This window comes from Panthera uncia, chromosome D1, assembly GCF_023721935.1.
Source record: "Panthera uncia isolate 11264 chromosome D1, Puncia_PCG_1.0, whole genome shotgun sequence".
Classification (NCBI taxonomy): Eukaryota; Metazoa; Chordata; class Mammalia; order Carnivora; family Felidae; genus Panthera; species Panthera uncia.
Window position 1 is genome coordinate 96,138,280 of NC_064808.1, and position 27,887 is coordinate 96,166,166.

General features: G+C 57.0%; 1 protein-coding gene across 1 annotated transcript; it reads left to right on the plus strand.

Annotated features, from left to right (window-relative positions):
• On the plus strand, positions 1 to 26,878 carry TMPRSS13 (transmembrane serine protease 13). Its single transcript, XM_049641087.1, has 16 exons — positions 1 to 64; positions 745 to 906; positions 4,432 to 4,531; positions 5,417 to 5,531; positions 8,261 to 8,486; positions 9,512 to 9,616; positions 12,165 to 12,287; positions 13,190 to 13,319; positions 15,361 to 15,453; positions 16,466 to 16,509; positions 17,801 to 17,963; positions 18,792 to 18,964; positions 21,882 to 21,980; positions 23,968 to 24,110; positions 24,252 to 24,404; positions 25,093 to 26,878. Exons 1-16 carry the CDS (start codon positions 1 to 3, stop codon positions 25,117 to 25,119), a joined length of 1,920 nt encoding a protein of 639 aa, XP_049497044.1. The 3' UTR covers positions 25,120 to 26,878.
• Positions 26,879 to 27,887: the final 1,009 nt, after the last annotated feature.

Consider the following 27,887-nt stretch of genomic DNA (forward strand, 5'->3'; position numbering starts at 1 on the left):
ATGGACATTGTGGCTTTTGTCCTTCAGCTCCTTAAAGTGGTGAGGCAGATGATGGCCAACGGACGTGAGCCTGATGAAGTTCCTGTGCATGTCGGTTGGGTCTTCAGGGGGACCTTGGACAGGAGGTAGAGAAGGCTCACAGCCTCTCTGTCTTCAGAGGAGGCGCTTCCTCCTCGGTGTCATCATCCTCTAGGGGCTAGTCCTGACTCCCCTAACAACGTGTACAAATATCTCTTCTCCATGCCTCAGGTTTTCCACCTACCAAAGAAGAGGGTTGGACAAATGCTTCCCCCCCGCCACCTCTGGCCCCTTTCTGGCTCCGTGACGGTCTTTGGAATTATACAGAATGGGGTCGGAGGTGCACCACACTGGATATGTGCATTTGTTCTTGAACAATAGTGTGTGTTTTGTGGTTTTTTTCCAAAAGGTGTCACGTTCTTCATGCTTACAGAAGTGCAATGCTTATTATAGAAAACCGAATGGACCCGTTGATAAAACAATAAGACAGTGTAGACGGGTCTTCTTAAAATAGACCAGGTTCTCAGCCAATCAGTCCAAGACCACAGATGCTGTGGACTCGAGAGCAGCTGGTGGTCCCAGGTCAGGTCTAGGATGAGGTACCCTCCCCTCAGGGGGCTGGGCAGGCTCCGAAGACAGAAGGCCAATAGGCTCCGGTCACCGTGCCATCAACCCCATAGTGCAGGCTTCCCCCGGACCCTTGGCACCTGCTCTTTGCCCTTCTAGGCATGCTGCCCTCCCCTGAGACCTCTGTGTTCCATGTTATCATTGGTGCTGAGCAGCCTTTCACCTGGCCTGTCCCACCTGCCCCCCCCCCGCCCCCGCATTGTCCCTGTGACTTGGCAAATGTGAACGAGAATGTGTGGGAGTGTGTGTATGGGGCTGCAGGTTGGGGTGCTGGGCGGGAAGGCCGACTGATGTAACAATATCCACTTAGCTTGAGTGTGTTGTTTTGGCAAAACAGCTTCCTCTTGGTACAGCAACAGCGGGGTGGACTGTGCCCAGCCAGGCAGGCAAGGGTGCTGCAGGGAGGGGTGAGGGAAGCCGGCACAGGGAGCCCGGGGCTTTGGCAGGACCTTGGCAGGACCATGTGGAGTGTGCCTCCTCTGATAGGACCATCGGAGAGCCTCCGTTAAGTACCAGCCCCGAACTGTGTCACCACCCCAGCATTGGCGTGGGAGGGAAATGGGGGGAAACTGAGGCCGCCAGCCCCTGGGCAATCAAATATTAGTTGCTTGGCAGTAACGGGCCCCCGATGTTCTTTAAAGTCTTTGATGAATGAACACATGCATGAATGAATAAACTAATGAATAGACAAGAAGGTGTTTTGATTCTGGTCTAACGGGGATCCCCGAGGCTTTTTCATGAGGCACCGTAAATTAGAAGACACTTTAATGCTCACCCAGGCCGGTCATTTTCAAGTTCTTTGTAGCCACAGCCTCTTTGGTTCAAATGAAATCGTATGTGGGGCCCATTGTACAAACTGCAAAGTGGATCTCCTCTCTTTGAAGTGGGGTGAAGGACCCCAAGCCCTTTCCCTGCTACAATGGTCCCTGAGACATTTCCACGGAACCTCTAATGCTCCGGGAACACTGCTTGAAAACAGCTGATCGTCTGCTCCCTTCATTTGCTAGATCGGGAGCTGAGACTCCGAGAGGGATGCCGCTGTCCTTCAGGTCATGTGGATACGGGAGCAGAGCAAGCCTCCCCTGGGTCTTCCAGGCCTGGGACAAGGGACGCCTCCACTCGGCTTCTTAGTCTGGAGCCCAGTGTGATGCCAGGGGTTCCCCAGTTTGGAAGGAGGGGCTGGCGAATCTGCCTGTGCTCTGAGGGGAGCCTGTATTTGTGGGATTTCTCCGGGTTCAGGGAGAGGGGGCAGTGGGACGGAGCCCCGTGTACCTGGAGGAACAACGAAGCCAGGGTTGAGCAGTAAGGATGGGGAAGAAGCATGATCCATTCCGTCCCAGTTCAGACCGGTTCCTTGGAGACCAGTTCAGTCCAGTCCAGTCCACAGTAGAATGGGTTCAGCCTCCCCTGCCGTGGCCCAGGGGCTCCCCAGCCTCCCAACAGGCCAGGGGGCCTTTTAGCTTCCTTGTACCTTTTAATGCCTCCCGTAGGGACTGGGGGCATCTCTCCCTGCCTAGCCCAGGCTGGGGCCTGCCTATGCCTCCCACTCTGAACATGCTTGATACTCACTGCGAGAGAGAAGCTCCCATAGGGGCCTCAGTCTGGTGAGGAGTCCTTCCCCATCGGAGCCTGGTAAGGGGCGGTGGGAAAGCACATTGATGTGCAGCAGCCGAAGAACGGGAGCCAGAAGGTTAGGGTTCGGGTCCCGGCACCACCCCTGACTGGCTGTATAACCTTAGACGAATCCCATTGCCTTTCTGGGCCTTCATCACCTTCTCAAGTGAGGTGATGCAGGCTGTATGAAGGGATGGGCCAGGGCAGAGGAGGGAGGCCCCACCAGCTTGGGCTGGACTTGAACGGGCCCTGACGGGCCTGGCCTTGGGTCACGAAGTCATGTCATCATTGCTGCCTGCCGCCCAGGTGGACATTCTTCGGGTCTCGAGGGAACCCTTTCCTAGGCTCTTCTCCCTGGCATTGCCGGCTGGGCCTGCAGGAGACCCAGAGAGGTCGAAGGCGGGACCGCTCGGGCTCTTGTTCACTCACTGCCATCCCCCACCAGGTCAGGGCCCACGGGACAGAGACTGCCACCAGAAACCATACCTGGGGTGGGGAATCTGCCCCTGGAAGCTGTGGAATAGAGGGCCGCAGGCCAGGTGCAAGGGGCCTTGGGTTTTAGTCCCTATTCTGCTGTAAGAGGTACCTAAGTGACTCTGGGGAGAGCACACAAATGTTTCAGGCTTCTACTTCCTTGACTGTAAAATGGGAATAATAATTCTTACTGACTTCTGTTCAGGAAAGTGCTTGGAAAGAACCCCAGAGCTGGGGACTGCTCTTCTCAGCCCTCTCCCTGGCCTGTCGCTCGCTGCCTTCCCGTGGATCCCTGCTCCACTGGCCTTCAGGCCAGGCCACCTCATGCCCCAGGACACCCCCAGGGGTCTCTCGTGAGTAGGGACCCCTGGGGACTGCAGAGGCCCAGGCAGGTGGTGGCGGCGACAGCCTGGGGTATAGGCCTGGTCTGTGATACAGTGAGGGCTCACGACTGTATTACCCCAGGGGCTCACCTCAGAGAGCACCCTAGGGGGAGGAGGGCGGAGAGAGGCAGGGCCAGGGAAGAGTGGCTGGCAGTGCTCGGCCAGGGGAACGGTCCAGAGTCAGCCACACTCTGGCTGTGCCCTGTCCATCTGCCCTCCGTGCGGGCTGGGGAGAGCCTGGAGTCGGCCATCTGCATTCCATTCTGCGTCTTCTGCTCACTGGCAAAGGCCAGGATTGGGCCGGTTCTGGTCCCAGCTCAGCCCCTCGTATCTTGGGACTTTGGGCAAGAAGCCTCCTCTCTCCCTCTCCCCCACCTACTCCAGGCATCTGCTCTGAGGGTGAGGCCAGGCCACCAGGAGGGAGGCTGGATGCCAGCAGTTGCTCTCCAGGAATTGAGGAAAGGAAATGAGTTGCTGCTGTCGCAGGTTAGACAGCAGGAAGAACTTCCAGCAGGGTGGGGCGGCAGGCCGTGAAATGGGTAAAGAAGGATGGCGGTGGAATCTTCTATTCCAGTGGCCCCTGGAGACCTCTTCCCAGCCTCCTGTGATGGTCCGGGTTGAGGTTCGGAGTCAGGGAGGTAGAGCGGACAGCCTCCCTGTGGAGGCTGCTTTCCTCGGGTCTTGGGCTGTCTGTCCACCCTGCTGTCCCTGCTGGGGTTCACGTTCCCCACATGGGAGCTCTCCTGTGGGGCTGGGGCTCAGGCCTCTTCTCTCGCCCTGGTCTTCGGGGCCCGAGACTCTGTACGTGCCTCCCCCAGGCTCTGGCGCCAGAGGGCTTGCTCTACGGAGGCCAGGACTCCCAGGACCCCCAGCTCTTTCTTGGATATTGCCCTGTCAATCCCCACACGCCTACTCCCCAGCCCTGGGCAGATTTTGTGCTGGGCTGAGGCTCAAAGTCAGCGGCTTTAGAGTCTGGCCGGGGACTACTCACCCCCTTGGGTACCGAGCCCAAGATTAGTCCCATTTTACATGCCCCAGCTCTCTCTGGACTCCGAGAAGAGGGACCCATGGGAGTCTCCTGCCTAGACCCTCGCTTGCCTGCTCAGGGGGTCTTCTGGCTGCTTCCTGTGCGCCAAGGCCGTGGGTGGGCACGCTGGGACCTACCGTGCAGGTGGAACATTGGGGAGAAGGTTGGGCAAGGCTCAGGAAGTCCCCCCCCCCCCCCCCCCTCTTGCGGGCCCCCCCGCCCCCCCCGCCCCCCCCCCCCCCCCCCCCCCCCGCCAGCTACCCCTCTGGTCTCATTCCCTCCCCCTAGCCTTCCCATCATCCCCCTCTGGGCCTCCACCTGCTGTGACCCCCTTTGTTCCTGCCATGGTGATGTGGTACCAGGACCAGGGCCCCGGGGTCCTGCTCAGGTGGGGACAACCTGAACTCTTGAATGAGAATCAGAGGCTTATGATAAGTCCCTGCAAGCCCACCAATCAGTTCAGCGGCTTTGGGCATGCTCTCTAGTCCCCTGCACCCAGTTTCCTCATGTATAAACTGGGGATCGTGGTTCCTGCCCGGTTTGCTAGCAAGGCCCTGTGAGAATCACATGAAATAATGAGTGTGGAAGTTTTTGCACACCGTAAGCCTCGAGGAAGGGAAGGAAGTCACTGGGGACACTCGTGATACCGTGGGTCCAGACTCTACCTGCTCTTAGTAGGTCTGGCCGGGACCCCAGCCCTGTCACTTACCTGAGATGGGAGTTCGGGCATCTTCTTAACCTCTCCGGACCGCGGTTTCAAGATCTGTTAAGTGGGGCTCACACTAACAGCTGTAAAGAGCTTTGATGAGGTTGAGATGGGATCCAGTTAAGTTCCTAACAGGCTGCCACATTTGTTGTGGCGTGCCACACATTTACAGACCAGGTTCTTTCATGTGTATCCTGCGGTGATCTGGGGGAAGGAGGCGAGATCGGTCCCATCTTACCCGTGTGGAGATAGACTGAAGTATTCACTTACTTGCCCAAGGCAGCCCGTTCGGGAATGGATGCAGTCATATCTGAGCACACATTTTTCTATTTCAAGTCCGTCGTCTTCAACAAACAGACACCCACTGTCACAGCTGATGGTCCCCGAGTCCTTACTTTCCATATGGCGTCTATAACAAACAACGCTGTGGAGCAGGGTCATTGGCTCACCTTACAAATACGGAATCTGAGGTACAAAGAGGTTAAGTCACTGGCCCGGAGTCACTTGCTGGCGTGGGGAGTGCTTGATGACTGGCAGACTGTCTCTCCTGTCCCCTGGCTCCACCAGGTCCTGGCGAGTGCGGCACCCACCCGTGATTCCTGCCAGAAAGAAGTTCCACAAGACTGAGATCCCGTGGAACCACCAGCCCCACTTCCAGGCTCCCCATGGTGCCCCCAGCCCTGCAAGGGCCCAGCTCCCAGTCCTCAGGCCATGTCACAAATGCAGAAAGAGCGCCCTGTATACAGGTGCAGGGAGAAGACTGTGCCGGGGCTCTTGCTACCGACTCGAGAAGGCAGGGGAGCTCAGACACAGGCAGGCTTGGGGCAGAATCCCGACTGTGTGATTCTGGCCAGTCTGAGCTCTGGGCGTTGGTTTCCTTATCTGTCAAATGGGCTTCTAAAAACACCAAACTCTCGGGGACTGGGACGGAGTGAGGACCTCACGAGCTCACAGACAAGGAAGCTTTTTGTAAATTGTAAAGTGCTTTACATTGTGACCTAATTATTTTATTGTCTCACGTAATGGAAATTGGCCCCCAAGGGTAGGGAAGGCTTATTGTGTGAGCACAGCAGGGAAGGAAGCCTGGCAGGCCAGTTGAGCTGCCCAGTGCCAGGATCCCGGGCAGGTGCCAAGGCTTAGGCCACCACTGGTGGGAGGCAGGGGGCTCTAAACAGTCTGGGTCTTAGGAGGGCCTTCGTCTGGCCTTTATCTCCCTAAGATGAGCTCCCGCCACCTTTCGGCCCTTTGGTCATGCCTCGTGGCTGTTGACGTTCATCCAGGTGGGTGCTGTGTGGGCCAAGGCGAAGGCAGAGAGAAATGGTCATTTCCTGCCCAGCCGCCATGTGCCAGATACAGGCAAGACATTTTCTATTTTATCTCACTGAATCCTCAGCATCATTAGTCCTATCCTACAGACTAAGAAAAAGAAAGGTTCAGTGGCTTGCCTGAAGTCACGCTGCTGGCTGCAGGATCGAGACCCGGTCTGCCTGCCTCCGAAGCCATCGGCTGTCAGCTGACGCATGCTGTATTTTCAACACACCCTCAGCGCCTCTCCTTGCCCCCTCCCCCACCCCAAGTCCTGTTCCCCTTGGAGCGTCTAGGGGCTCACCTGTCTTCATTTTATGGAAGTCTAGTGTCTGAATCCGAGCTCTGGTTCAGCGGTGTCGGCTGCAGCCCATCTTCGGGTCCCTGAACACGTACAAGTGTGTCCCTGCTCAGCTGGCGGGGCCACCTGGGTCCACGTGTATTTACCCACATCCATTAATTAACCCCAGTAACTCCCTGGGATAATGGCTCCTGGTCCCTGCCTGTGGGAAGCCCGGGAAGCCCGAGTGTGGTCAGGGACTGGAGATTCCTTTTTGAATTCATCGCGCAGCCTCGAGAACAATGAGGAAGTGACCAAACCAATGACCTCTGACTGACTCTTAGAAAAGGGAGTTTTAAAAAAGGAAAACAAGAAGCCCCCGCGGGGTAGAGATGATGGTGTTGCCTTGGGCCGATGTGCTAACGAGGAGGACTTTTTCTTAACTGGTTTGCTTACTAATGACAAATGTTAAGCATGGTGACAGGTGAGGGTGGCGAACAGGTCCCAGCGGTCCCAAGCCTGTCCCCTCCACACAGCCCTGCCGACAGTGCCCCCCCCCCCCACCGCCCCCTGCCACTCCTTCTCCTGGGCTGCCTTCCTGAGCAGACGAGTCAGTGCTCAGCAGAACTTGGGACGAGGGGCAGGTGCGGTCCCTGTGCCAGGTCAATTCCCAGCTCCCCCTGCTGCCCCTGGGGACTTCCGGAGGGGGCTTAAGAGGTAGAGACGGTACAAGGGGCTTGAGGGAGGTGACAGGGACCGGGGGCCCTGCAGGACTGCCCACCCGCTCCCTCTTAGATTTAGAGCACCCCAGAGGCTCCGCTTTCCAGGAAGGAACAGGCCCCACATTCACGGATGGCCTCCTAAGACCAGCTGCTGCGCTGTCACCCTCGTCCCTCCTCAGAGAGGCAGCAAAGCCTCGTGGTCGGGTTGGCCGCCGAGCCGGACTTTCTGGACTCCCCCTCTGGCCCCGCCGCTCACCAGCTATGACGGCATGATCGCATTGCTCAGTCTCTCTGCTTCTGTTTCCCTTGTGCAAGATGGGGCTGACGGGGCTGTTGTGAGGGTGAAGTGAGTGAATGCATCTAAAGCTCTGAGAGCACGGGAAGTCCTCTGTCCCCGTCCCTTAGAGCAGACGACTCCAGCGGCCGCTGCGTAGGGTTGAGGATCTTGTGCAAGAGGGACGCACTCCTACCCCAGCCCCTACCTTCTTCTGGCTTTGCCTCTCCCGTCTCCCTGACGCGCCGGTGAATCGGTACACGTGCGCCCACGCGAGTGCGTGTGGGTGCAGGTGCGTGAGTGAAAGCGAATTCTGGGGTCACTGAGAATGGTGGGCTACAAGGCAGGCCAGGGTTTTTCCTTGAGTGAGTGCTTTCCACACTCTTCGATGACAGCTCGTAGTAAGAACGTGGTTTTCTCAATCTGGGGCCCACGAAAGACAGGGGCAGGGTGTGGGGTGAGAGAAGTGAAGAGGGGCCGAAAGAGTGATTACTTCCCCCACCGGGGACCACACCTCCCTGAGCGACTCTCAGAGCGAGGGTCCCTATACCCAGGTAGCCAAAGCAAGGGCCCCCAAGCCCCAAGCGGATGGCCCACGGCCCTCTGCCCGCTCCGTAGATTCCCGTGATGGGAGAGGGGTGTAGGGAGCTGGGGAGAGTAGGCTTTTTGAACTTGCACTCCATCCTGAGACACTCTTCTTCTCAGATGCTTCCCTGCCAGGGGGCGGTGGTGGGGGAGGGGGGAGTTGCTCAACCCCTGGCCACTTGGCCTGGGGCATTTATCTGCTGGCTTAGCAGGGCTGACAGCTGGGTGGGTTCTCAGGGGAGTAGCCTGAGGGATGCCCTTCATTCTGTTTCCAGAATGCTTCCCCCGCACGGACGTCTCCAGCCCGGGCATCCCCTTCCAGGTCAGCATCCGGCAGGTCATTGTCCGCCAGGTCAGCCTCCACGGCCTCCTCTCCGACGAGAGTGTACCTTGTTAGAGCAACACCAGTGGGGGCCGTGCCCATCCGGGCATCTCCTGCCAGGTCGGCCCCGGCCACCAGGGAGAGCCCAGGTAAGGGGGACGCTGCGGGGAAGGCAAGAGCACAGGGAAGGAGTCGATGGGTGGGGAGGAGGGGGGAACAGTCAGACGTGGGCAGGGGGGGCGGCCCGGGGAGGTAGGGGCCGAAAGGAGCCATCCCATGCAAGCCCGAGACCGTGGAAAATTGTGGCCAGCGGGGTAGGGGAGAAGAAACCAGGTCCAACGAAGCAGCTGTCACTTTGGGGGCCGGGCAGCCTGGGTCAGAGGACAGATTTGGAGAGCTGGGGTTAGAGAGCCCGGTTAGAGACTGGGGTTCTTTCCTCAGGCTGCCCCGTGGGTCTGCCGGGAGGCCAGGGTCTGCCCTAGAATAGGGTCCTGATCACGGGTCCATCTGTGGTAGAGGAGGAAAGGGAGAGATTCTGACCAGGTAGGCGCTCTCACACCCCAACTCTCCAAACTGGCTTCTGTGGTTCAGGTGCTGGATGGAAGTCACAGCGGCCAGATGGGCCTTGGGGCTTGCTCTGCCCCTAACAGAACAGTGTTCCTGCCCATCCTTACGCTGCCCTCCTCCTATCCTAGACTTCGGCCTGTCCCCACCACCACAATACAGACTGGCCCGGAGAATTGTCCATATCTGGGGTCCCTTTCACAGTCTTGCCCTCCTCAAGGGCTGGTGAGGGACCCTCGGGTCGTGGCCTCTGGAATCAGACACACTTCATTTGAATCCCTGCTCTGCCATTCACTAGCCAAGTAACCTTGAGCAAGTTCTTTACCTTTTTGTGAGACCCAGTTTCCCCGCCTCTAAAATGAGCCTGGTAACGCGCAGCTCACACGGGTGCCTTGAGAATTACATGAGAGAACGCTTGCGAATGCCTGGCTGGCCCGTAGTAGGTGCTCAGTGAAAGGGAGCTGCAGGTACCAGGTGAGGTGGGGTCACATTCTGGAGTGCAGGGGTCCTAACGGGGCCCTCCCAGGCCAGCCTGCTTCCTTCTCCCTCCTCCGCTCCACCGGACCCCTCTCAACAGCCTTACCCTCCCCTGCTCCTGCCCTGTCCCTAGGTGTCAGCTTGCCCAAGTTCACCTGGCAGGAGGGCCAGAAGCGGCTGCCACTCATCGGATGTATCCTCCTCCTCATCGCCCTCGTGGTGTCGCTCATCATCCTCTGTGAGTTTCACGGAGGGAGAAGGGGCGGGCTCTGGCCATGGCAGGCTGGAGTGGGGTCCCCGGATGGGGGTGCGGCGCAGGGAGTCCTGAGTGGGGAACGCACACTCGCTGGCTACCGTGCCCCCCGGAGACACTCCTGCAAATGGCCTTGGACCACAGGGCCTGCAGGCCCCTTTGAGGACACGGGGTAAAGGGGAACCAGGCCCGGGCTTCGTCTGTGCTACTTCCTGGGCATCTTGCCCGGGAGAGTGAACCACTCTGAGCTCAGCTTCTGCATCTTCGGATGGGATTAAATTCATTCAGTTCGTGTGACTTACTCTGTGCCCTGTCCGCGCCCATAAAGACTTCACTGGGTTCTGGGGAATAAATGAGATGAGGGCACGAAATCTAAAAGTGCTCATTATTTTTTTTAAAAACTAAAAAAAAAAAAAAAAAAAAAAAAAAAAAAAACCCAAAAAACAGAGTAGAGAAAGTCAGGCATTTTCAGACAATGAGATAAAGTGCTCAGGGGCTTAGGTTTCGTTAACCTCCCCACCCCCCCCAAAATACCCCACACATGTACTTTAGAAAAGATACCCAGGACAGGGTCTGGGGCTCTCTGCTGGGGAGCCCACCGTGGGCCCAGCACAGCGTGGGACCTTAGGAGGGAGCACACATCAGGCCACACTGTCCTCAGGGCGATCACAGTCTTCTGAGGGACATAGCTGGAAAATTAAGGTCACATGTGACCGTCAGGAACAGGTGACAGCTGCGTGGGCTGGGACGGTAGAGGCCAGCTCACGAAGGGTCAGGTGACGGCCTGGAAGACGGGAGGGCATGTTGACAGGGGATCTGAGCGGGATAAGCAGCTGCAGGAAACACAGGGGGCAGGTGGGCAAGGTCGGCGTGGGGAGAGGGAAGGGACCCACTTAGCCAGAGAGGGAAAAATACTATTTGGGGCCGTGGGGGCCGTCTGGGTATGGCTGGGCCCCACTGTAGAGAGCTTGAAATGCCAGGCCGGGGGTTAGGCTTCTGTTAAAGAGGCAGCACATGTGGTGAGGAGCCGGCTGGACCGCTGCACGGAGACACGGGCTGGCCAGGCTGCTCCAGGAAAGAGGTGACGCAGGGGGAGCTAGTGTGTTGGTTAAGGGCATGCCCCGTCCCCCCGCCCACCATAACATCCGGGCTCTGCCCCTTACCAGCTGGGTGACCACAGCAAATGGATTAACTTCAAGCCTCAGTGTCCCCACATGCCTGACAAGGTGGTGGCGTCACCGTCACGACGCACATAAAGGTCTCAGCCCGGTGCCTGCCACATGGTGTCCATGTGAACCTCCAGCCAGGACTTGCTGCCCCTCCCACACAGGGCAGTGCTCCGCGGAACCCCCCGGCCATCCTCTGAGAGGGGAATGACCCCTGAGGGGATGAGATGGCATCCAAGGGCACCCCCCCGGGTAGGCTTATAGTCATGGTGTGGTTTCACAACGTTTCTTGAAGTCCCCTGACTGTCAAGGTGGCCCCTCCATTCAGAGGGGGACTGACCCGGGTTCCCGGGAGCCTCAGTGCCCAGGGCGTGGGAGGGGGAAGACCAGGGCACAGAGAGGAAGGGCAAGTCCAAAACATTAGGTGGCATTGGTGCCGGGGCCTGGAAGGAGCAGACACACAAGGGTGACCTTCACCTTGGGTGGTAGGGTCAGTGGGGGAAGCAGGGGGTCAGGCTGAGGAGGAGATTGAAGACGAGGGGCAGGGTGAGGAGTTAGAACTCGGGTTTCTTGGGCACTCGAGGGAGGCTGTCTCCAGGCAGGAGGGATGGGACTCCCAGTTTGAGAAGAGGTTGGTGTTTGAGACAGAGGGAGTCATGAGGCTGACTTTCACACATGGTTTGTGAAGCTTGTGCATTTGGGAATCAGCCACCTAGAATTTTTCTTTGAATGGAAAGACATTTACAGGCATAAAGACAAGTAATGGGGCAAGAACTGAGCAAAGGAGACATCCCTTGTTTAGGGGAGAAAGAGAAGGAAGAAAATCCAGGAGTTTCTGGGACTAAGGAATGGCCTTGGAGAAGAGAGGATGGCTACTGCTTGCGTGTGGGGACTGTGGAGACAGAAATGTCTCTGCCATGACCCACAGAGCAGAGATGAAGGGATGTCAGAGGGGCTCTGAGAGGGGGGCTCTGGGATGCTGGAGGAGGGCTTTCTCTGGTCACCACTCTGGCCCATGTAGGGCATGGGAGCTTCCAAAGCAGTACCTGCCTCCACACCTCCCTCTCCTCTCTGTCTCTCTCTTTGTCCCTCCCTCTTTCTCTCTCTGTCTCTCTCTCTCTCTCTCTCTCTCTCTCTCTGGGTGGCTGCTTGAGTCTGCCTGGTGCTACCCTGCTTGCAGGAGCTTTCCAGAGCATTCTGGAGCATTCCTGAGCAGCCTTTCTCTCCATACAGATGGGGGAAGAGAGCCCCAGAGTCCAAGAGGGATTGCAGGTCGGTGTCTCAGAACCCCCAGGGCCTGGGGCTGCTTAGCGTCTGGTCTCCCGGGGGCTGGCAGTGACCCGGCTGTCTGCTTCACTGTTTTCCAGTCTACTTCTGGCGGGGCCACACAGGAATCAAGTACAAGGAGCCAGTGGAGAGCTGCCCCATACATGCCGTGCGCTGTGATGGGGTCGTGGACTGTAAGCTGAGAAGTGATGAGCTGGGCTGTGGTAAGGACGCTGGGCACGGGTGCGTGTGTGAGAGGGTGTGAGTGCACACTGCAAACCGCCCATCAGCTTGAATAGGGGGCAGTGGACAGAGAGCCGGAGGACCTGGGCTCTGGTCACGGTCGCCTTGGGTCTGAAACCTGGCTTGGGGTGCTGTGTGACTTGGGCAAGTCACTTACCTTCTCTGGGCTTCAGTTTCTTAATTTGTGAAATGGACGAGATTAGTAGTTCTCAGAATCTGCCTACTCCCGAGTAGCAGACAAAATGGAGCTGCTCTGGCCGGAGGCAGGTGTGGGGTCCACATGCCCCTGCTCTTTGCCCAGCAGGTGACCCCTGACTTGGCACCCCCTGTGGTTTCATAAAGTCAGTTTGTCAACAGCTGGCCTCGATGAGCACAAAGGTCTCTTTGAGCCCTGATCCTCAGTGCTTTTCCGGTGCGTTGTGTATGTATAGCCCGGATGCAGGTGTCTGTGGGTGCGTATCGCCTGTGTGTTTACGCCTATCATTGCCCATAAGCACGTCTCTCTGTGACTGAACACGCAGTCGGATCACAGACCCTATTCCCCTTGTCACTCTCTCGTTCGGGCATGTCACTGCCCTCTTGGGGTGCTGCCTCCTGGCATTGCTCACCCCGTTTTCCCAGCAGAGGTCCCCTGGGTCCTGTGGCATGGAGGGCTGTCTGCCCTGCCCCAGCCCCTGCCTTGGCTCTGCCTCTACTGAGTGTCTGGGGCTTCTGAGCCCCGGCCAGTGATCATTACCTCCCGGATCTGGCTCCCGGACGTTCCCCAGGCCCCAGCGAGGAGCCTTAGGACAGGAGCATCTCAGAGCCTCACTCAGGACATTCCTCAAGACTTTGGAGCTTCCTGGGTGCTGAAAGCCCGCTCTGCCCTTTTCTTGCCTGGCAGTGAGGTTCGATTGGAACAAGTCTCTGCTTAAAGTCTACTCTGGATCCTCCCATCAGTGGCTTCCCATCTGCAGTGACAGCTGGAACGACTCCTACTCAGAGAAGACGTGCCAGCAGCTGGGTTTCATGAGGTAAACCTCTCCCCAGGGTCCCAGCTTCGGGGATGCCTCGGGCTCTTTGCAGGGGCCTCTCAGGCTCATCGTGGGCACCTTGAAAGGGCACCTGGGTGGCTCAGTCCGCCAAGCGTCCAGTTCTTGATTTTGGCTCGGGTCCTGATCTCGCGGTTTGTGAGTTCGAGCCCCGTGTGGGGCCCTGTGCTGACAGCGCGGGGCCTGCTTGGGATTCTGTCCCTTGCTCTGCCCCTCCCCCACTAGCTTGTACCTGCTCTCTAAATAAATAAATAAATAAATAAATAAATAAATAAATAAATAAATAAACAAACATTAAAAAAAGAAGATAAAAAAGATCCTCGAGGACCCGGGATGAGAGCACTAGCTTAGGACACTCTTGAGTTAGGCAGAGACAGTGGCCTCGGGAGCCCAAGCCTGGGGGTAAGTTGTTCCCACGAGGCCAAAGCAATTATTTGTAGATCTGCAGGAGGAGGTCACTCCCGCCCGGTTCTCTGCATCGAAGTGGCCTTGTGTCCAGTGATCGCATTTAATGGTCGCGGTGGCCCTGTGAGGGGGATGGGCTTTGGGGCCTGTCTTGTCCTCTCCTCATGGCTGGGAATGAGGGGCTGGGGCTCTGAGCTACAGCCGTTGTGGCTTGAGCTGGAACGCATCAAAGGGGGAAGGGGACGGGCAGGTGTGGCCAGGTAAAGTCTTAGAATCTTTGGCTCTCAAGATTTCCAACCAAAGCTGATGCTAGTGGGTGGGGCGGGGAGTAGGGTTAGGACAGCCTTCCTGCTTGAAGGGGTCCCCCATCCTTCCCTTATTTGCAGGCCACATAGCCAGCTCCGTCCTCCCTGCTGGTCTGCGCTTTGGGGGGTTCACCAAGGTGTGTGAGGCCGTGGGGAGAGGGGTTTAGGATGTCGCTGAGGACTCTCTGTAGAAGAAGCACCTTGAGAAGCGGGGCTCGGAGGCTGGGGCTTAGAACCTGTTCTCTGCCCTCACTTCAGCCTCAGAGTTCTGATCATCAGAGAGGGACCCAAGGGATCCGGCTGGAAGATAATACACATCTTTCATCATGGAGTTGTGAGGCCTTATGCAAATCTGAGCCTCCCTGGGGCTTCAGTAGATAGTGGCGTTTATTCAAAGAATGTAATTGAGATTTAATATGGGCCAGAGACCGTGTGGCCCCCAGACAAGATCCCTGCCCTTAGAGAATCTCCGGTATGGTGTGGGCAAGAGAGGCTCGAACGAATAACCATGGTACAATGTGATGTGTAATGATAAGGGCAAAGGAGAGGGTGCACCTGGCAGACAGCAGGGAACGGAGGAACCCCCAGGGAGAGGAATGGCACGCACAAAGGCCCACTCTCGTACAAGGGGTATCGTGTTCTAGAAGTGCGCAGAAGTGCCACACCGATAGTGATCCATGCATTCCCCGCATCCGAATCGCCTGGGGTGCTTGTTAAAATGCACCCCAAAATCAGAATCTGTGGATTGGGGTTTAGAACCTGCTTCATAAATGCCCCGAGGTGATGCCTATAGACACTGTTGTCTGAGGTCTGGTAAGCGACTACAAGGTTCTCAGACTTTAAGGTACAAACCCATAACGTGGGGATCTTTAAAAGGCAGAGTCTGGCCCAGCAGGTCCGGGGTATGGCTGCCGCTGGCCCGTGGATCACAGTTTGGCTAGAGAAGGGCCGGGTCAGTGTTTCTCGAACTTGCGTGTGCACCAAAATCACCCGGAGAGCCTGTTAAAAACACGGGGCCAGAGTTCCTGGTTCAGTAGGTCTAGGGTTCAGAGGACCCAGGAATTTGCATTTCTAACAAGTTTCCAGGCGGTGCTGATGCTGCTGTCCAGGATGGGACCACACTTTGAAAACCACTGGGCTGGCACACAGGGCTAGTGGGGACAGTGGTGGACTACGTGGGACGGATCTGAGCGTTTTGGGCCTTAACCACCTCTGGCCTCTCCCAGCAGGACTCTAACACATGCCCGGGGACCGGGAAGGGTGCGGTCTGTCTCAAGGGGGGCTCATTCTTCTTTCCGTCCCCTCCCTTACAGTGCTTACCGGACAACCGAGGTGGCCCACAGGGATCTCACCAGCAGCCTCTCAATCTCCAAATACAACTCTACCCTCCAGGAAAGCCTCTACAGGTGCGGTGGGGCAGGCCAGGCTGCCTGCCTGTGCGCAGGGAAACGGCGGAGCGCTTTGAGTCGGGGACCCCCTCTCCTTTGGCCTTTCTGGGACCCAGCCTCCGGGAACCCATCGCGAATGTCAGGAACATCCCAGAAACAGTCCTCATTTGCCACCTGTCTCCTGACTTGAAAGTTCTGATTGAAGCTCGGTGCCGAGAGCACCTCAAGGTCAGGGGTGGCACAGAGTTTATCCGGTTGCCGGAGACCGCGAGTGAACCCTGGGGCCACCAGGCGGCCAGGTGTTTGAGCTGGAAGCTGCTGCAGGGAGGGGGCTTGGGGTGGGGGGCGGGGGGGAAACGTCACTGGGGTGAGCAGGTGCAGGGTAGGGAGCAGGAGCAGGAGCGCCAGGTGCCTGTGGTCAGGGACAGGGAGGCTCCACTGCCAAGCACTGGCCCCCTCCTGGGCCTTGCCCTCTGTCATCTCTACACTGTGGCTCTGCCCTTGTCGCAACCCCACCCCCCACTCAAGGGGAGGCTCCAGCAGCTAGCAGTGTTTACCCTGGGGAGGGGAAAGAAGAAACAAGACTTCCAGAGCAAAAGGGATGGGGAGGGCAGGGGAGGGGGGGGGGGAAAGGAAGGGAAGTGGATCAGCCGTACCCTGGATGCCTGCTTTGTGTAGGTGTTTTGCGTGCTACGGGGCCGGCAGAGCATTGAGGAACTGTCAGAGGAGGGTCAGGCCACCTGTTCAGCTGTGGAAAGATGCTGGGACAATGAAGTCATGAGTTCAGAGGACACGGATCTATGCAAATGTGTGCCATCTACAGGGGTGGGGACAAGAGTGGGGATGGTTTGCGCTGAGCCATCCCCATTCCTGGAGAAAGCACTAGAAGGGTCTGTCTCTCTGGGAGGGACATCAGAATCTCTATCTGATGCAAAGGAGACGGGATAGGAACTTAGAGTCAACCAGGGAAGGCTTCCTGGAGGAGGTGTTTAATGTGCCCTTTTCACATCTTCTGCGTCTCTTCCTGCAGGTCTGAATGCCCTTCCCAGCAGTATGTCTCTCTCCAGTGTTCCCGTAAGAAGATGCTCTTCCTCCTGGACTGTGGCCTGTGTGGGGTGGGAGTCAGGGAGCAGAGGGGTGGGACCTCTCTGGGGGCGATGGTCAGCCCTGGGGGTCCAAGCCAGGAAGATGGTCTTAACTAGCAGGACTGCTTCAGGGCTGGGGGCCCCGTAAGGCACTGGGACAGTCTCAGGGTAGCATTTGCCCTTGTCCTGACTCTGCCCAGCTCAGCAACCTTGTTCCTACAAGGGAAGCCATTCAAATCTCATGGATTCTGGGTGGTGGGAAGGACTGGGAGAGCCAGTCTGGACCAGCTTAAAGCTCCCATATCAGTAGACGCGGAACTAGATCTGTGGCCAACATTTACTGAGTACCTTCTGTGCCATAAGGCACCGGGCTCTTGATAAACACGATTGCGTGGGATTCTCACGGGGCAGATGCCATTACTGTCCGCTCACTGGTAAGAGGCCGAAATGTTTGCCTTGCTTAATGCAGACCGCTGGTAGGTGGGGAGTCAGTATCCAACCTCGGGTCTGACCCCAAACCCCAAGCCATGAATCAGCCCACAAGTGCTGTGTTCTCTGTAATGACCAGGTAGGGATGCTCCCCTGGGCAGGCAGCCACGGGGACTACAGACGGAGTGCCCACCCCCTCCGATCGCTGCTGGTCCTTCACTCTGTCCCCTTTCGAAGAAAAAAGGACACGTGTCTGAACACACTTGGGGACTGCCCTCCTTGTCCACAATTTTGGGGGCACGATTCACTCCTTCTGGAAATGTTCCCTTGGGATCCATACAGGGTCCCCAGTAGCCCTGAATGACCCACTGGGGAGCCATGTGGGCACAGACCCACCCGCACAGCAGGGAAAGTTCATTTCTCCTTTGTCTGCAAATGATAGAGGTCCCTGTCACCATGCCCATCAATTCAGGGTCATGTCAGACTTGGTCTGCTTCCCCGACCTCCTGATAGCAGCCTTGGGGTTCACCGTCACCACCTCGATGCTTGGCACGGTGCCCAAAGCTTCAGGCACTTAGTAAGCCTTTGCCAAGGAGAGAAGGAGTGAGTGGCAGGAAAGAGGAACCTGCCTAGGATGCAACTTCGTGCTGGGTGATCCCAGAAGTCTGACCTACTGCTCTGCTTTGGCAGGAAGCAGCCGAGCCACATCAGATGAAGTGAGCAAAGCAGTGTCCGTGGGCGGGTGGGTGCCCTCAGGATGAGGCTGCCCGAGCCCGCCCTGGATCCAGGGAGCACGGTGGCGGCTCTGAGGACAGCAGAGGTCACGGTTTGTCTCTTCTGCCTGTCCCCAGACTGTGGACTGAGGGCCATGACCGGGCGGATCGTGGGAGGGGCGCTGGCCCCAGAGAGCAAGTGGCCTTGGCAAGTGAGTCTGCAGTATGGCACCACGCACATCTGCGGGGGCACGCTGATCGACGCCCAGTGGGTGCTCACCGCCGCTCACTGCTTCTTTGTGTAAGTACCCGAGGGGGGGCGGTGACGCCGTGCCTCCCGGGTTGGGGATCCCCAGGAGGGCCCGATGGCAGACTCACTTGTCGGTCCGCAGAGGAGGGCTTGGGCTGTGACCCCGGCCCCCGAGGGCAGGCGCCACTGGTGCGGCCGGGGCCGTGGTGTGCGGTTGCGATTTCGTCCTGGGGAGTGTGAGTTGGGGCTTCTGGTTCCGAGCTCGGCCCAGAATGAGAAAAGAACCTTGATGACCCCCAGGGAGGGTGAGGCGGGCCTAAACAAGGGCTTGGGAACCTGCCCCTGAAGAGGCCTCTGCTTCCTGCAGCAGGAACTTACAGGAGGGGAGCCCGAGGAATCGGGAACGAGGATCCGGGAAGTGAGGGATGGGGATTGTAGGGAGGGTGGAACAGTCAGCTTCTGACCGTCACCAGCCAGGCTTGTCCCTTTGAGCCGGTGAGCAGGAAAGGGCCTTGGGGGGGGCGGGCACTGGCTTCCCCAGTCGCGAGTGAGCCTCTGGCAGATCCATTTGTGCCGAGGTGTGGCCTGTCCACCTTGTAGGAAACTTGGTGGCATGACGAGGAGGCGGTGGGGGTAGATGCTCACAGCTTGTGCCCGTGCCCTCTCTTTATTACTGGGAGGTGCAGAGTGGCCGGTTCACGAGGGGCTTGTGGAGGCAGGGGATTGCTTTGGAGCCCTGGGCTGGGATAGACGGCTCCCCTTAGAGGTCATTTCGTCCATCCTCCTGCCTGTAAGCTGCAGCCACGGCCGCGGCTCCCTGGGTGTAGCAGGTGCTGCCACTGGGCTCCACCAGACCACGGTCTCTTGTGGCTCCTGCAGGACCCGGGAGAAGATCCTGGAGGGCTGGAAGGTCTACGCGGGTACCAGCAACCTGCTCCAGCTGCCTGCGGCGGCCTCCATCTCCCAGATCATCATCAATGGCAACTACACGGACGAGGAGGACGACTATGACATTGCCCTCATGCGGCTCTCCAAGCCCCTGACCCTGTCTGGTGAGTGGCTCGACACCGGTCACACCCACCCCGGCTCCTCCAGGTGACCCTCAGGGCCCAGCCTTGTGGCCTCCGTGCACCCCTCTTGGGGTTCCCGAGCCTCAGCACGGTGGCGGTCAAAGTCTCTTAGGGGTCATTTATTGCAACACCTCTACTTTACCATTGAGGAAACTGAGGCCCAGAGGCTAGAAATAAGGTTGTCCCAAATGACACATCTTGCATCGCAAGCTGGTGACAGAGACAAGGCTTGGATACTGGTCTCAGTCCAAGTACATAGATTGAATTGTTTCATGCGTATTTATTGAGCACTTACTAGGGGCCGGGCACCGTGGTAGGCGTTTTACATCTGCGGTAACACTAAACTCTTCACAGCCAGTCCTGTAGAGCAGGTACTCTTGCTAGCTTCGGTTTACCTTTGAGGAGATGGAACTTTCCAGAGAGAAGATTACCCAAGGCAATGAAGTAGTAAGTGGCCGCTCCGGGACTGGATCCAGGAGGGTCCCCCTCCCTAGCAATGCCGTTTGCCTTGGGCTCTCCGCTGGCCGATTGCTATGACGGCCGTGGAGAACACATTCCAAAAGTGGATTGCCACGGGGTTGACTAGAGGAAGGACGTGCTCGGAGTTGTCAGGAGATCAAAGGAGGCTTCATTCATTAATTCACTCTCTCCTGTGCAAATTTACCAAGTACTTACTGTGTGTCTGCTGCTAGGTAACAGGCTGCACAGTTGCAATTCAATTCTATTCAAATCGAACAATGGGTGACCCACACAGACAGTCCCCAGAGGCCGATGACGTGATGATGAGGACGGCTGGGGGAGCCACGGTGGCACAGATGGGGCTTCCTTGAAGGATAGCTGAGTGCATCAGGCTCTCCAGAAGCCTCCGAGGGCTCTCTGGTTAGTCCTGCCTTTCTGGTGCTCTGAGCCCGTGAGCTGGTCTTTCTTGGCACATTAATTACAGAGGTGGTATCGGTCATGACTCAGACACTGGGTCATCAGAGTGGGGTGAGGAGGAGGAAACCACAGCAGAGCTCAGTTGGGTGGGGCCGGTCCAGAGCCACACCACCCAGCCACCCAGCCACCCAGCGGGCAAACCCTCCCTGCCCTCTTCCTGTCCTCCAGCCTTGTTTGTGGAGCCTGGGACTGCGAGGTGAGGGGGCATTCCTCTGCCCCCGCCCTGCCCTGCCCCTCACGCCCACCCAAAAGGGGGGCAGTCAGGTCTGCAGGACCAGGATGGGCCTTTCCGACCTTGCCGAACCCAGACTCCATTTGGCTAAGCTTCCAGATCTCCAACCGCCCCAACCCCCCTTAAGTGTTATTTGGAATTCCAAATCAAATTAAGTAATTTGTGAAACCAAACAAAAGGTATTACGATATCGCACGTGCTTTTCAGACTGTGGCAGGCCCCTCTCCGGACTCCGATAGGCCCCTGGGCAGGAAGCACACGTGTAGTCTGAGAAGCACAGCTTAGATTTATGTAGTCCTCTGGTCAGACCATGTGCCCTGAGTTTGGGTTTAGAAATCAGGCATTTTCTCCAACTCCTTCGACAGGCCTAGCACCTTGAAGTCACGGTACCATCGGTGAAAACTTACGAAAACTCACTGATACATGTAATCCCCCCATAAAAACGAGCAGGATGTATAACAGTGTGACATGTTTTTAAGACCCTACATCTTAAAAATGAGCATATTTTAAGAAATTAGGTTTTGCTTTTTTTGGTTAATTGATGCCATTCCCTCATTTATTTTTTTTTATTAAATTTTTTTTAATGTTTATTTATTTTTGAGAGAGAGAGAGGGACAGAGCATGAGCGGGGGAGGAGCAGAGAGAGAGGGGGACACAGAATCCAAAGTTGAGTCTGTCCGCACTGAGCTGTCAGCACTGAGCCTGACACGGGGCTCGAACGCACCAACCGCGAGATCATGACCTGAGCCAAAGTCGGACGCTTAACCGACTGAGCCACCCAGGCGCTCCCCCCCGCCTTTTTTTTTAACCCTCATTTATTTTTTGTTTGTTTACTCTCCAGCAGACGAACGTGTTAGACACCAAAACTTAAAGCCCACTTTATGGAAGAATCTAGCATTGATTCTCACTCCCGCCCTCCCTTCCTCCGTGTCTGTCCTTCCTTTCTTCCTTGCTCTGTTTGTTGAGCACGTTGCACATGTTGGGCACTGTTCCAGATGCAGGAGGCTGCAGTGAGGGTAACAAACAATTGAGGACACTGCAAACATTCTATCACCTGAGAATTTCCTCTTGCAAATTGGGGTTTGGTGGTCCATGCCCTGGTCTACCTAAGGATGCCAGTCCTCAGAGAGAGCTTGTGAAGTGATCTCCAACAACACCTGCTAGATGTTTCTGAGCACGGGAGCGAGTGAGCAGTGGTTTTGTGGTCTGTGCCTCTAGGGCTGTGCTCTTCCCGCCTAGAGAGGTTGTCTGACCTGGAGGGAGTGCCTCAGGCCCTGACCACCCAGTGGGTGCTCTCCCCAGACCAGGCTGGACACATCACTGAGATGCCATGGGGAGAATGCCTGCAACTTAGCCTGTGGCTGCTCTTTGCTCTGATGGACGGGCACGGAGGAGGCTCAGCCAGGAAAGCCGCTCTAAGAAGGGAGAGATGTGTGGCCACCCAGGATCGGCTTGGCACAGGGGAGCTTCCAAGGCCTATGCTTCTGTCCACAGGGCACCCACTGAAATCAGAATGCTTGAGGGACTCTGGGAGTACCCTGAAGGCTGGAGGGTCAAGACGAAGGGACCGAGTTTCTTGCCTGGTCAGTTCAAGGGCCCAGAAGATTCAGAACCAGTCTGGGGGCAAGGAGGAGGGTCCTAGGACACTGGGACTCCTGTCCCTTGGAGCTGCCATCCCAACCAAAATCTCCGGCCTTGTCCCCGCACTGATGTCTCGAGGTCTCCTTGCAGCTCATGTCCACCCTGCCTGCCTCCCTATGCATGGACAGACCTTCAGCCTCAATGAGACCTGCTGGATCACAGGCTTTGGCAAGACCAAGGAGACAGATGGTGAGGGGACAGAGGTGCTGGGGTGTGTGTGTGTGTATGTGTGTGTGTGTGTGTGTGTGTGTGTGTGCATCTGTATGGAGTGAGTGGAGGTGATGTGTTGGGGTATATAGAGGAGGGCCTATCTAGATGAGGGTTTGGGCATTATGGATTCATGGGCCTGGGTGTGGATGTCTGCGTGTTCACCTCCCACACAAGGCGGACTCTCTGGTAGCCCGTAACAGAAACTTTTAATCTCGCGAAGTCCACCCTCGACCCAATCTCCCCATCTTACAAATGAGGAAACCGAAGACCTCCGGGGCTAAGTCACTTGCCCACGGTCACCCCGGTAGTTTCCAACAGACAGAACTGAGGCTAGAACACGGTTCTCCTGCCTCACACCGCGCGGCTTGCTCGCGGCCCCTCAGTTGTTACTTTTGTATCCATTGGATGAACTCTTCCATGGAAAAAGCCCCCATTCAACTGAAATGATTCTGAATTTCTTTTTAAAAGTGAAAAAAAAGAGAAAAAGGTCGTCTTGGCATGGGCAGCGTTAGTCAACCAAAAGGAGAAGTCCCAAATGTACGAGTGAAAAAAATCCCGGCTGTTGACACAGGCTTAACGAATCTCAGCTACTTTTGCATACAGCTACGGAAGTTCAGAAAGCTATCCTGTACGTAGACACAAGGCGTGTTTATACACAGGTCCGTACATAAGGGCCTGGACATTTATTTCCTCCGAACTCTTAGGTGCCACCTCCCGGTGAGGAGGCACCAACGCTTCGTTCACATACCTTACGAGAAAAGAAAGACTATTTCCAGGACTGACAACACTGTGCAGCCTGTGTTCAGACCACGTAGGCTTCGTGGCTCAGATCCTTGCATCACTGCAGACCACACCAGGTGCCTGCGTCCCCCTAAACAGCTTTGCGCAGAGCGTTCCAAAGTAAAAGCCTGTAAACCAACCCAAGGTGGGGGTGTGTATCCCCAAGTATATGTCAAAGCGGTTGGTGCGACAGTGCCCTCCAGCCAAGCCCACCGGGAAACCCTCCGTAGTTGTGAACACCTTGGGTTCCTTGCTTATTGCACTGAGGGGGGACATGTACCATGGAGAACCGTGAAAGTCTTACTAACAGAGTGCTAGACAGGACTTATCATAGGACCTGGGTGGTTTGGGGATGCAGGTTCAGAGAAGCGGAGCATTTGTCCAGACTGGATGCTTCCAGGAAGCAGGAGTAATTCCACGATTGGGTATCTTAATAGTGTCCTCTAGGAGTTAAGAATAAACTGAGTCGAAAGCTCTGATGGGTGAATAAGCGGTAGCCACTCCTACTGGCTGGGAGAGGGGATATTTGGTATTTTGGTGGTTTGCGCAGTAACCTCCCTTAGTTTCGTTTATGCTCAAACAAGAGTAAGGTGGCTTCCCCGCCATCACGGGCGGAGTGGCCTCGTCCGATGTCGGCTCCGAAAGATCGGTTACGTTTGGCCCGAGAGCGCCTGGCTGGCCTCACCGTTAGACTCTGGCTAGCTGCCGGGGGCAGGGCCGCTGGTCCCTTGCTCAGTGTGATGGAGCGGTGACCGGCCCGGGAGCAGCCCGGTCCTGATCTCGGCCCCAGAACTGACCAGCCGTGTGACCGTGGGCACGTCGCAACTTCGGCCACGAGTTTCTCCAACTGTAAACGGATTCATTGCGCCTCTTCCGGGCACCTAGTTCCTGAAAACCAAATGAAATGGTGGATCTGATGGTGCTTTGAGTACAGAAAGGCGCTGTGCAGCGTGCAGGCAGCCTCGTGGGCTGTGAGTTTGAACGTGTACGTACGTGTATGTCTCTGTTACGTGTGTGGGAGTGTGTGTGCGTCCGTACGTGCTGGGGGGCCAGCCGTGGGAAGGGTGCCCTCCGCTTCCAGGAAGCTGGGAGTCCGGGTCGCGGGGTGAGCGGCTAGAAGGCCGGGAAGCTGCCGGAAGCCTCACTCCTTCCCATCTTCTCTTTCCTCCACTCTACTTCACTGAAGAGAAGACATCCCCCTTCCTCCGGGAGGTGCAGGTCAACCTCATTGACTTTAAGAAATGCAATGACTTCTTGGTCTATGACAGTTACCTTACCCCAAGGATGATGTGTGCTGGGGACCTTCGGGGAGGCAGAGACTCCTGCCAGGTGAGGCTGCCTGGGAGAAGGCTGGGGTGTTGGGTTTGGAGTGAGAATCTGGTGCCCACTGTCGCTTGCCCAAGGACCGCCTCCCCTCCCCTGCTGATAATGTGTGCTCCCTCCTGCCCGCCCCCCCCCCACCCCCTGTAGGGAGACAGCGGGGGGCCCCTGGTCTGTGAGCAGAACAGTCGTTGGTACCTGGCAGGAGTCACTAGCTGGGGCACGGGCTGTGGCCAGAGGAACAAGCCCGGTGTGTATACCAAAGTGACAGAAGTCCTCCCCTGGATCTACAGCAAGATGGAGGTGAGAGCCTACAGGGGGCGCTGCGCGGGGCAGGCTGGGAGCTCCCAAAGGTGGGGTGCCTGCAAGAGGGCCCGGGCTTTCCCCAGGGGCTCGGCAGAGTTCCCCTCACCCCCTTGTGCTTGGGGTGTTCAGAAGACTGGGACGGGACAGCAGTCGAACGGTAGGCCGACCCCAGCTGCCCGTGTTTCTGTCCCTCAGATTCTTTCCTCTGAGGGGTTGAAAAGGGGTGGGCCCAGGCTGGGTGCCGGCCCCGGGGAGCACCGTCCTCTCCCCGGGATGGCCAGGGTGTGGGTTCACACAGCCCGTTGGAGGGGCGTGTGCAGGCGGCCTCCCTCCTTGGCAGGAGGTTAGTCTCATGGAGATGGGGGAGGAGGGAGATTTACCTCCTCCTCTGCTGCCCCCCGCTCAGCCCCTACCTTCCCTGAGCCTCCTGTCTTGGCCGTAAAGCAGGAGCTCCGTGCTCCCCTCTCCTTCCTCTGCCAGAGCGAGGGCAGAACAGAGAGCTTGGGTGGCCGCTCTGGAAATCCAGTCCGGTCGGTCTCTCTGCTTCCATGGTTTCTCGTTGCTGCTTGTCTCCGAGGAACAGTGCCCGTGACAGCTGGACTGGATTTTAGGCTCTGGACCCCCACCTTCGGCCTCTGTATTCCTGGCCCACCCTCACCCTGTTCTCCCTTGTTCTCTTCCTCAGAGTGAGGTGCGCTTCCGGAAATCCTAAGCAGCTGTCCTGTCCCACCTCACAGCCCTGGCTGCGTAAAGACTCTGGCCAAAGTGACTGGGCCATTTGCAGTGTCATCTGGACCAAAGGTTCCGAGGCACCTGCGTCACTCCCACCTCCGCTGTCTACTGCCTCTGTGAATGTGCACGTGTGTGTGTGTGTGTGTGTGTGTGTGTGTGTGTGTGTGTAGTTGCTCTCCCAAGGTTTTCCAGAAACCAGGAGAGCTGTCAGCCCTTTCCAAACCCCAGGCTGGAAAGCACCTGGAGATAACAGTTTGGGCGCTGTGGACCTTCCTGTAAGGGCGTCCGTCACGGATGGAGGAGGTTGAGCCCAGACAGCGCCCAGAGGAAGGGCCTAGAAGATCACATCAGAAATTCCTGCTCCTCGGGCCCTGGCTCAGAGACTAGCCCAGACTGAGAAGCCACCAGCATCGCCGCCGTCCTGGGATGGATTGCGGGTGTCGTCGGAGTACCGGGGCCGTCCTCGGCGGGAAGGTGCCCCCCCTCGGCATTACAAGCATCCTGCCCTTTCTCAGGCCTCCTGCGGGTGCCCTGGGTGTGGAGGGCTGACTGAGCGGTGGCTGCCCAGGCTGACAGCTGGCCTTGTGTGGTCACAGGCTACTGGGGCAGATTTTTATTGTATTTTTATATTCAAGAAATGGAAGTGGATGTATTTTTAAAGATTCTCCAAAACTTCGAGGAGCCTGAAGAGCTAACATCCATCACCCCAAACACTCCAAGAGACTCTTGGGGGCTGTACCATTCCAGAGTCCTGCTGAGTGTTCCTGACATCCAGGGACCCGAGGAAGGAGCCCCTTCGGCGCGCTTAGGGAACTGCGTGCTCGCGTGGGCTGGCGGGCAGGTCATCACAGAGAGCCACGACTGTCGCTGCATCCAAGGGCTACACCCAGGGCGTGAAGAAATGGCTGCTGCTGCTTCTCCGTGGGCATCGGAGCCCGGGGACAGTCCAGGTGGACAGATACCCCTCACACCCAGCGCTGTCCCGGACCTGCCAGTTTCTCTCAGCCCCTCCGCCTTTCAGTTTCTCAGCTGCTTCAGAAACAGCACGGACACGAACGCCGCCATCGAGAGAGGGTGGACACTGTCCCCAGGCCCTCCAGATAGCCGTCGTGAAGGATCTGAGTTGCTGTGCTCCTGTAAGTTGTCAGTGTGCCTGGCCTCCGTGTCAGCTCGAGGTCTGGGCCTCCCTCAGCCTTTCCTGGCCCGTCCAGTTCTCCTCACGTTCCTGGGTCTCGCCTGGTGATACTAGGACTCCCAGAGGCAGGGTCCAAGCAGGGCAGCCCAGCCCAGCTCAGGCAGGTGGCTGCCCGGGGGCTAGAATGCCCAGGAAGAGCAAGGCTGGGCAGAGCCGGAGGGGGCTGGTTGCACGCTATAGAGGCCGGGGGTCCGGGAGGGCAACGTTCATGTCCACGGCATCCCCAGCAATAGTTTTCAGCAATAAAAGTTGTGTGACCCGAAAAATGTCTTATTGGATGTTCTAGGGATCCCCTACGTAGAAAATTGAGATTCCCCAACCAGTGCCCAGACAGCCTCAGTTTGGGTTCTTAGTTTGGGTTCCTCTGCTGTGGATTCTGCATATATATTTAGCCAGCCGGCCACCTCCCCACCATATCAGCACCTCCTCTGTCCTGGGTACCCACGCCAGGCCCCCGGAGTACAAAGATGATGACAGTGTCCTCAGGAACTCTTGGTTGTGACCCGGTGGAAGGTGGATGAGTGTGGACGCCATGCTTGGAAGCTCCCAGTTGCACCTAGAGAGGTCAGGGAGGGCTTCGCGGAGGAGGTGAGGTTTGAAATGAATCTTAAAAAGTAGGTAAACCTTCACAAAAAAGCAGATGGGGTGGATGAAGGACGATCCAGTGCTCGTCCTTTTTCCTTTTTCCCTTCTTCCTCTTCCTCTGTCTCTGCCTTTGTCAGCCCAGCAAGAGGCATGTTTACCAGAAAGCCCCAAAGCCTACTCCACTATTTCCAAGACACTCAGATAGCTGGTCCCACTGGCTTCTGGAAGATCTATCCCTCCTAGCTGTGCACTGACTTTTCCTGCATCTGATATACTGACCTCTGTCATTGTGGTCCCGCTGATGAGTGGCCAGTAGCTGAGTGGGTGAGTGGCAGAGAGAGAGAGAGAGAGAGAGAGAGAGAGAGAGGGAAGGGAGGGAAGGGAGGGAGGGAGGGAGGGAGAGAGAATCCCAAGTAGGCTCCACGCTGTCAATGCAGAGCCCAACGTGGGGCTTGATCCCACATGATCTGAACTGAAATCAAGAGTTAGACGCTTCACCGACTGAGCCACCCAGGTGCCCCAGATGTGTCTTCTTTACTCTCTCATACCAACGTGAGGGGAAGTCCTTCCTTCCATTTTTTTCTCGCTCCATCCGACAAAAAGGCGTGGGGGAGGGGCAGCCACCAGGCTTAGTGTGCCAGCAGTGGGGGTAACGCAGCTACCCCTGTAGATCCCACGGCTCCCCACAACCTCAGTGGCTTAACCCAAAGGTTATTTCTCATCGATCTAAACTTCCAGGGAGGGTGTCTGATCAGTGGGTGGCTTCCTCCTGCATTATCTTTCAGGGGCTCAGATTCTTTCTACCTCGTGATTTTGTCACCTGCTTCTGGTCACGGGAAAGAGGAAAGAGAAGAGGATGCTCCGGGCCAGCAGCGATGTGTGTCAATTTTGCCCCCGTTTTGTGGGTGTCAACATGTAGGCACCCCCCAGGTGAAGGGGGACAGGGATATGCAGTCCTTGGTCGGTCC